The 10,000-nt window shown below is 43.5% G+C and overlaps 1 protein-coding gene across 1 annotated transcript in view; it reads right to left on the bottom strand.

The window, feature by feature from the left end:
• The window catches only part of LOC134456583 (voltage-dependent T-type calcium channel subunit alpha-1I-like), a 401,906-nt gene that overhangs the window by 279,929 nt on the left and 111,977 nt on the right, over positions 1–10,000 (bottom strand). Inside the window, exon 3 of the mRNA XM_063207987.1 lies at positions 4,031–4,164. Coding sequence (XP_063064057.1) covers positions 4,031–4,164 — 134 coding nt within the window. The remainder of the gene's footprint in view (positions 1–4,030; positions 4,165–10,000) is intronic.

The following is a 10,000-nucleotide window of genomic DNA, read 5'->3' as shown; positions in this document are numbered from 1 at the left end:
CCAAATGTCTACACGTGTATAGGCACCAAAAAAACTATTTAAGTGATTAATTACAATGATTCTTACTTTAAACATTAATCAATACTTCAATGAATTTACATGGGGACGAGAACATGTTTAAATTTTGGTCTTAATTTGGCCTTATTATAATGCTCACAAGCTGAATTTTGGTCACAACCTCAACACAAACAAAATTCCGCGCACCCCCTGAAATCTCTGGCGCACCCCCAGGGGGTGCCCGCACCCCAGGTTAAGAACCACTGAATTGAATCCACCGCCCATGATCCTTCACTCCACCTCCCCCATACATGAAAAGGGGGATCTTATTTGTTGTCCTCCATTTTGAATTTTCAGAAATAGACATTTTTAGCTGCAAAGCTTACTGTAATTTGATTATACTAGTAAATAGTGCATTATTAAGTAAATAAATATTCTTGAAAAGATCAAATATGGCAGTAGACAGCACACCCTGCACAGTCTACCCTGGCCACCATCCTACACAGTACACCTTTAAGCATGGAGCACAGATTCTGCCATTACATTACATTACATTACATTTCACTCAGCTGACGCTTTCATTTATTCAAAGCGACTTACAACTATTATTTTTCAGGGTATTGGTTACAGTCCCTGGAGCAAGGTGGGGTTGGGTGCTTTGCTCAAGGGCACTTCAGCCATGGATGGAGGTGTAGAGAGGTCAGGGGGGATTTGAACCGGCAACCCCTAGATTGAAAGACCAACTCTCTAACCACTAGGCCACGGCTGCACGGCTGCCAGTTGCCTGAAGCATCCATCCGCTAGATTCAAGCCCCACCCCCACCTCTCTCCTATTGCTATGGTCGGAAAAGAGGCTCATTAGCCCCTGAAGAGAACTCCCATCCATAATGAAGAGCTTTTAATTTACACACCACGCACGCACGCACACAAGGACGCACAGACAAACATATGGACACACGTATACCTACAGTACACCCACACACCGTTCAGCCAGGTGCATGGAGAGAGAGGAGAAAAGGGTGGAAAGCGAGAAAGCAGAGAAAGCTTATGGGGAATAGGATCGGTGGAATAGAGCCAGAGCTGAACCGAGGAGGTACATAAGTCACGCGCCATACACTAACGATCCCATTCACACATTTGCACGCGTAACAGCCAGGTGCAGCATGGTGGCAGAGAAGCAGGGAGGGGGAGAGAGAGAAAGAGGTGAGGGGGGAGAGAGAGAGAGAGAGAGAGAGAGAGCTTGTGAGGTAAGATCGGATAAGAATGGAATACAGAGCCAAAGAGGTACTGCATAGCAGCCACGAATGCATGCAGCATACACAACAAACACACAAACACACTTGCACACCTACACACGAACACGCACGCATGCATGCATGCATGCATGCATGCACGCACGCACACACACACACACACACACACACACACACAGACGCACACACACACACACACACACACACACACACACACACACACACACACACACACACACACACACACACACACACACACACACACACACACACACAAGCCAGGTGCAGTGTGTGGAAAGAGAGAGGAGACAGGTACAAAGACAAAGAGCAATGGATAGCCGGAGTGGTCGGATCAGTGGAAAGCTGTATAGTGTAGCAAGTCACAAACCGCCAAGAATGGATTACTTCAGTGATTCTCAAACTTTTTCAGACCAAGGACCACTTTGTCCCCCCAAAAATGTTCAGGGACCACCTGTCAACTGAACAACTTGAGAGTTGACGGGTGCTATTTCGACACTTAATATTGATGCAGATCACTTACTTTTTATTCACATTTAACAACCCTGTCTTATTGTGGTGAAAACAAGACTAGAGGCATGTTTGGCTTTGTAAGTATGTTACAAATGCTAGCCTTCTGCTGGCTAGAAATCCCTTCGAGGACCACCTGAGCTCTGTCGCGGACCACCAGTGGTCCCTGGACCACACTTTGAGAATCACTGGATTACTGCGCCGGCCTCCAGACCCAGGCGCCCAAATGTCATGGGGGGCCCTGATTCTGAAGCCAAAGGCTCTACATTTCCATGCTCATAGTGGGTTAGAATCACACTTTTTGGTACAATAGCAGCTGCATTATCACATTTTATTGGGGGACAAACCCCCAACAATATGGGAAGTCATGGGCCGGTTAACCAGTGCTCTCCCCCATCCTCCTCTGACTGAGATACCCTGAGCATGGTTCCGTCCCGCTGCTCCCGGCACCATTGAGGGCTTCCCCCTTGCACAGGGGAGGCATACATGCAATTTTGTTCACTTGTGTGCTGTGGAGTGCTGTGTCACAAGGACAATGGGAGTCCATGTATTCAATGTATTCAATACCGTATCTCGTTTCAATTTTGTGACTGGCAATATAAGGGTCAATTCATACATTTTTACACCACCCAGGACCCCTCCGCTACCCACCTTTGGGTCCCGACCCAACAGTTGAGAAACGCTGGACTATAACATCTGGCGTAGAACCCTGAATGCCAAACGAAGTGGCAGCCCATCATCAATCACCCCATGGGGGAGAATCACTAAATGCTTACCCATGATTGTCCTGATCAAGTCATCTCAACAGCAGCGGCACAAGCACCATACGCATCTGAACTTTTTTCCCCCCTACAAACTACGATTCAAGCGAAAGGGAGTTTTTCCTCACCCCTGATGCCACCAGGGGCCGCATCTGAGCGCCCAATCTCTGTGTGACTATCTATGACTTATGGTAGGCCCAGGCACTATGGACCTTAGGCATCGAATGCCTCTTTTCCACTGCTGGGTTTATGGTAGACCTACAGCTGGACACAGTGAGACTCGGCCGCCACGTTTTGCTTTTCGATTGGGCACGACACAGCTCAATCGAAGAGCAAAAAGTGGCGTCCGAGTTGCGCTGTGTTGAGCTGTAGGCCTACCAGAAAACCAGCAGTGGAAAAGAGGCATAAGAATCCTAGTCCTAACTTACGTTGACCTTATGACTCTACAATCTCTATCTATCTCTTCTTCCTCTGCCTTCCTGCTATTTCTGCCTCTCCTCTATACCTCTCCTTTTAAATCCATCTCTAACAATGATGTTTTCCCCATTTGTTAAGCACTTTGAGTTGCATGCCTTGTATGATACAGTGCTATACAAATACAATTATTATTATTATCTTACTGTCATGTGAATTTCGCCTCTGGGATAAAATGCTGCGAATATAAGCGTAACAACAACTTTGTGAAAGCTCACAAGAAGAGAAGTAATGGCAGGGGGCCCTGTATTACTATATACTGCAGAGTCTAGAGCAGGGGTTCCCAACCTTTTCCAACTTGGGGCCCACTCGAAATTGTCACAAATGTTCGGGGCCCACCTCTGACCCGATTACGAATGAAACTCACATAAATCAGCAGCAACACACACCAAAATGTGATTATAATTTTTAGAATATTATTTCAAGGCCCACTTGGTATACCTTCAGGGCCCACCAGTGGGCCCCGGCCCATAGGTTGAAAATCACTGGTCTAGAGACTTAAGTACAGTAAGTCCTCCCCAGCGGGCAAGTTGACCTTAGGGACAAGTTTGAGGTCGGCCTTGTTCATTTCCCAAACCCTACCCCATCTCTTGCCTGGTTATCACCACACCTAATCACAAGTGATATACGGTCTGGAGACCTGCCTACTGTAAATCCCGATGGGGTTGTGTGATTTAAGATTGACGAAGCTGTTTATTGGGCATAACCTATGTGTATCATTTGGCATGCATAGACATAGCCTATCGTGTACGTATATCTATTCAAATAAACTGCAGCCATCTTTCCACGCCTCCCTGCTCTCTGATTGGAGAGAGACAGGGACCACGATCTGGTCCGTTCTTTGGGTATAAACTCCATGCTGTCTTTCAGATCAAAACGATTGTGCAAAGCAACATGGAATTTCCCAAACCCTACCCCATCTCTATCTCTGCCTCTCACCCCATTCTCACCCCAAAAAAATAACGACATATCATTGAGGAAAGAAAATAAATATTATGAGCATAAGCATCTTCCTACCCTGCCATGACGATGAAGAAGTCCAGCCTGTTCCAGGTGTCACCAAGGTAACAGCGGCGGCCGAAGATGCCCAGGGCCACCATCTTGACCACCATCTCCACAGCGAAGAAGATGTAGATGAAAGCATCAAACGCCTGTAGGGAGGGAGAGAGACAGAGAGAGAGAGAGAGAGATTGAGCATTATAGTTTTCAGTGGGAAACCAGAACCACTGAAGACGATGTACTGCAGATGAAGGCATCAAGCCACAGAAAAGAGAATGGGAAAGATTGTGAGAAAAAAAACATCATTTTTTCTTCAAAATTCGACTTTTGAGGAGATATGTATAACTTAACATAACCGCATTGTTCTGCAAACCATTTTCCAGTAGTTGTAACCACCAGCGAATAACATTTCTCTGAAGAAGAACGGGGGTCAGAGGCGCATCTTGCCACCAGGCAAGGCAGGCAGCCGTTTGGGGCCCCCAAGCCCCTAGATAGTGGATAACAGCCCACACTTTAGCACAGTAGTGGTGATTTTGGCTCAAATGTTCATTATTTTGCATTTTCGCTTGGGGCCCCACCTGACCCTAAAATCGCCACTGACGGGGTTGAATCAAAGGTCAGTAGAAAAGAGAGAACATTTCTGAGTTTGAACATTTGAACTATTACTGTACCCAAAACTATAAGCTGTACACTGGTGTGCTGAACACCACACAGTTCAGAATGTTATTCTACACCGTAAAAAATAAAAGCTGGTTTCAATTCACATTTTCAAGGCAACTGTCTGCACTGAGTTTTCAAGTTTAAGTCTCAACTTATAGCTAAATTTAGGTTTTGGAGCACTGCTATTACTAACTTGAGTTGATTAACTTTACAAGGTTTTGCCAACTAACAGTTTGATTATTCAACAAACCTTACAAGGTTACATCCACTAACCGATTCAAGTTAGAGAATCTATTCAACTAATCAACATTGCTAACAGCCAGCATTGCTAACAGCCAGCAGGCCAGCCGGCCAGTCAACGCTGTCAAAAGCAAGAGAGCTTTGTAATATCAGTACTCCAAAACTTCAAATTGAAAGTTGAAACTTATAACGTAAAACTCTGTGCAACAAAGTTGCCTTGAAAATTTGAGTTGAAGCCAACTTTTATTGCTTACTGTAGATTACTTGACCTTATCCATTCTAGGCATCCACTACACTTTGTATAGGATTTCATTACTTGACTTTATCCATTCTAGACATCAACTACAATTTCTATACCATATCAACTCAACATCTCATTTAAGATCAGCTTTTCATCAAAAACATAAAAAAATTGAGTTGAAATGACTCAGCTTGAGAAAGTAAAAGTTGGCATTGCCAATTTCACGGTTGGGGGCTCAAAAATTCCAGTAAGTTGAACAATGTGAAGTTACCCTCATTGAACATGGTGTTTGTCAGTGGGGAGGGTGTCAAGACATGGTGTGTTAGAGATGGGATGTACACAGCAGGCTTGTACGAAATTCCGAATTGAAAGAATTTCCATTCAAAGTAATGCCATAATACGAACACTAGGTGGTGGTGTTCTATGTACTTTCAATGGGTGGTGTAGCTTAAATTCAAAGAAGTTCAAGGTAATGGCACCACCTAGTGTTCGTATTATGGCATTATTTTGAATTGAAATTCCTTCCATTCGGAATTTCGTACAAGCCTGGTACACACCAGATACAGACATGATCAGTATTGGATTTTTAACACATGCCTCTCTGAACATTTTAGCCTTGTGTCAACAGGTGAATTTTTTTACAAGTCTCCATGCTGCATATTAGCATGTTCTGTGTGTGAGTGTGTGATACCACTAATTCATTGCCTTAACTGAGCATAATTATGTACTCGTAATTTGAAATTAGACATAGGAAGGAGTATCCATGCCTATATCAGTTGGAAGTCAACTATCAACTGATCATTGTTTAAACAGTACATAATGGTCTACATCTGCTTCTACCAATAGCTCCTGTCTTGTTTGGTCCTATTTTGTCCTCATCTTCCCATTTCCAATAACTTAACCTTGTGTTCAGCAGTGGGAGTTAAGTCGAAGACGCAATAGCCCTGCCCTGATGAAACGGGGCGTAAGTGATGGGTCATACAATAACTAGACATGATTACAATTGGGCAATTAACATATGCCTCTCTCGGGGTTGTAGCCTCAACTGTTTGAACAATTGTTACATTGTTAATTGTCTCCATGCTGCATTAGTAGCTATATGTTCCATCTGTAACTGTGTGATAGCACTAATTCCTTGTAGTAACTGACTATATTAACGTAATTTGAAATGAGACAATTTCAGAAGTACCATGCCCATGCCATTGAGTGACATTAGTAATGTGACACATCCAAAGGGCAGATGGTTCAAGCATAACTGCGCACGAAAAAAAAAGTTATTTGAATTTGGCATTGGGCAGTCAGGAATACCAAGCCCATTTTTTGTGACTTGGATGTAAATTGTGCTGACCAGTGTGTCTAAAAGTAATGGGAGAAATCCAAAGGACGGATACCACTAAACATACTGAGCAAAGGAGACTAATCCTTTGTAGTGGCAATACTTTAATTTCTTGCCTCAGAACATCGCCAGTGGATATTCTGTCTGCACAGTCGTCGTTTCATCATTTCTGTCCAACTACTGAGGGAGAAGAGCATTTAATATGGGGGTCAGAAGTGCAAAGACATCTGCAGAATAAGAAGATGAGAGGTAGGAAAGGGTAAAGGAGCAGTGAGAAGGAAAAATAAATATATGAATCTAGGAGGAGTGAAAGATGTGTCTGCAAAAACAGAGAGAGGGAGAGAGAGAGAGAAACAGACAGACAGACAGAAATACAGACAGACGGTAAGATAAACAGACAGACAGACAGACATACTGCTGAAAAGCCAAACCATATCTTTGAGCAGACAGTTTCAGGCTATAAAGACAGACAGCCGGACAGGCAGTTAAAGCCTATATACAGTCTAAGCAGCAAATGTCTAGAGGCCACCCCAGTCCTCCACCAGTGACAGTGACCATAATGGAATTAGAACATGAGGTTTCTATGCCAAGTTGTGGGAATTTTAAGTATTTTTCCAATCATGGGAAAATTGTTGTTTTGTATATCCTGCACGTTCATACGTACGTACATATAAAGCATTAATAAACCTTAAAGGAGAAGTCCAGTTTTTTGAACATTAAGGCCATTTTCTGAGTGGTCTGCAAAGTGGTCTGCAATGTGTCTGCAATGAGTCCTTTAAGCCGGGCTCAAGCTACACGACTCCCAATTTCGTGTCCTATTTTGACGTCGGGTTGCGCCGCACACTAGAAGAGATCTTATCCCTGGTCGTAACCAGCTAAGACACTGCCCGACGTTCTATTTCCAGTCGCAAATATCAAACACTACTTGATTTCTAAGATTTGCGATCGGCGACTCTTTGAGCTGCCAAAGTTCTATATAAGAAAGTCGCACACAGAGAGGAAATCTTTCCCGACAATTGTTTGTGATGGTCCTGGAGGGGTAACATTCCACCTATTGTCGTAAGTGGGGTTTTCAGCCGAGAATTGGGTCCATAGTCTTGTATTTTGAGCCTTGCTTTAGTAAAATACTAAAAGTAAATAGTAAATAGTAAAATAATACAAACATTTGTTCATGCTTTGTTTATCAATGGCCAATTATTTACTAAGCCTTTAAAATGCTTTCTATGCGTCCACTATTACATTTTTGAGAAGGTCCTCCAAACTGTCCAAATTTATGGGAACTTTATGGAGACAATGTCTGTGCTGTGCCTGCATGTAGTACCTTATGTGATATATACCACACAGGGATATGTAAAAACCTACCTAGTTGTCACATGGACACACTGTCTTCTGTTTCATGTGGCACAGAAAGACAGCCAAACAGTCAGTCTGTCATCCCCCTCCTAAAGCCTCCCATCTTTTATCATCCGACCGCATCGTTGGCATCACAGACGCTCTGTGCCACCTTGGACACTGGAGAGATGTGACTCACATCAAATGCAATCAGAGGCGCCACCATAAACACAAACACCCAAGTGTGAGTGTGTGTGTGTGTGTGTGTGTGTGTGTGTGTGTGTGTGTGTGTGTGTGTGTGTGTGTGTGTGTGTGTGTGTGTGTGTGTGTGTGTGTGTGTGTGTGTGTGCGCGCGTGCGTGTGTGTGTGTGTGTGTGTGTGCGTGCGTGTCATCCTTAATGCTTGTGTGTGTGTGTCATGGCGTGATAAACACAGATGTGTGTGTGTGTGTGTGTGTGTGTGTGTGTGTGTGTGTGTGTGTGTGTGTGTGTGTGTGTGTGTGTGTGTGTGTGTGTGTGTGTGTGTGTGTGTGTGTGTGTGTGTGTGTCCCGACATGATAAATGCAGTGCTGTGTGTGTGTGCATGTGTGTGTACTGTATGTGTGCGTGTTTGTGTGTGCAATCAAAACTGCTGATTAAAATCTCAAATGCCTCAGCCTGCTGGCCACCATTGTCCCCTGTTATGGGGGTTTCATGGCATACTTCATCTGTTCAGAGCATGATTGTTTTTCTGTGTGTGTGTTTGGTGTGTGTGTGTGTGTGTGTGTGTGTGTGTGTGTGTGTGTGTGTGTGTGTGTGTGTGTGTGTGTGTGTGTGTGTGTGTGTGTGTGTGTGTGTGTGTGTGTGTGTGTGTGTGTGTGTGTGTGTGTGTGTGTGTGTGTGTGTGTCCTGTATGTGTGCATGTTCCTGCGTGTGCTCTGGGTGTACTGTATATGTGCGTATGTGTGTTCATGTGCGTGTGTTGGCTTGGCACACTGTTTATCTGTTGTTCTCTGTCTCTATATCAGTGTTTCCCAACCTTTTTTGTCTCACGTACCCCCAAAACCTCTTAGTTGTGCCATGAGTACCCCCTAATTCATGCTCTTTATCGCTTTCTCTGTCCTTATGTGACTACTCCATACATTTGTTGTAAAAATAACATTTTTCCAAGTACCCCCTGCAGTGTGCTCGCGTACCCCTAGTGGTACACGTACCCCTAGTGCAGTGTTTCTCAAAGTGTGGTCCGGGGACCACTGGTGGTCCGCGACAGAGCTCAGGTGGTCCGCGAGAGGATTTCTACTTTTCCAAGACGAGCTAGAAGTAGGCTATATTTGTAACACAATTACAAAGTTAAACACATGGAAAGTCTTATTTTCACCACAATAATACAGGCTTGTAACGTAAATAAAAAGTAAGTGATCTGCATTGAAATTAGCCGTGTCAAATTAACACCCCTCAAATGTCAATTGAGTTGACAGGTGGTCCCTGAACACTTTTTGGGGGAAAAAGTGGTCCTCGGTCTGAAAAAGTTTGAGAAACACTGCCCTAGTGGTACACGTACCCCTGGTTGGGAAACACTGCTCTATATCATCCATGAGAGAAGTGTGATATCCAATTAAACCTCCGTGTTGTATGGGGGTGGGAACCATTTCTAAACATGAACAAAAACACTCTCTAGAAAGACTTAGGTTTTGAGTGTCCTGCTCAACTATTGTTGTGCAAAGCAGTCATAATGGTCCATCCTGACACAGTGAACAAATGTATGTAGGGAAAATATATCAGTAAATAACGGATAGGAGAAAAAATAAGGAATTGGTAAACAGCAACTGCATCACCACCACCATATACAGAGAACAAAATGACTGTGTAATAGAAAAAGATAATTTCAGTGAATAGTCGCAAAAGAAAACAAACCCAAAAACTTGCATCACAATAACAAAACGAAAAGAGCCACTGTTGACAAAGTGAAGATAAAATAGAGAGGTGAAGATAAAATATGTAGAATGGAATGAATCATATTACTGAAAAAAGTCTTATCAGTGGAAAAAAAACAAAAAATGTCACCAATCACCATTGAAAAGAAACCCAAAATCATCCACTGCTGACAGAGCAAAGAGATGTACTGTATATAGAACAAAACATATCGGAGAATAAAGAAAAAAACAGATGCATAACCGAAAAATAAAAATAAAACATTTCTT

The sequence above is a fragment of the Engraulis encrasicolus genome, chromosome 1 (genome assembly GCF_034702125.1).
Source record: "Engraulis encrasicolus isolate BLACKSEA-1 chromosome 1, IST_EnEncr_1.0, whole genome shotgun sequence".
Lineage (NCBI taxonomy): Eukaryota > Metazoa > Chordata > Actinopteri > Clupeiformes > Engraulidae > Engraulis > Engraulis encrasicolus.
Note: the sequence above shows the minus strand (reverse complement) of the source record. Positions and strands in the feature narration are given on the sequence as shown.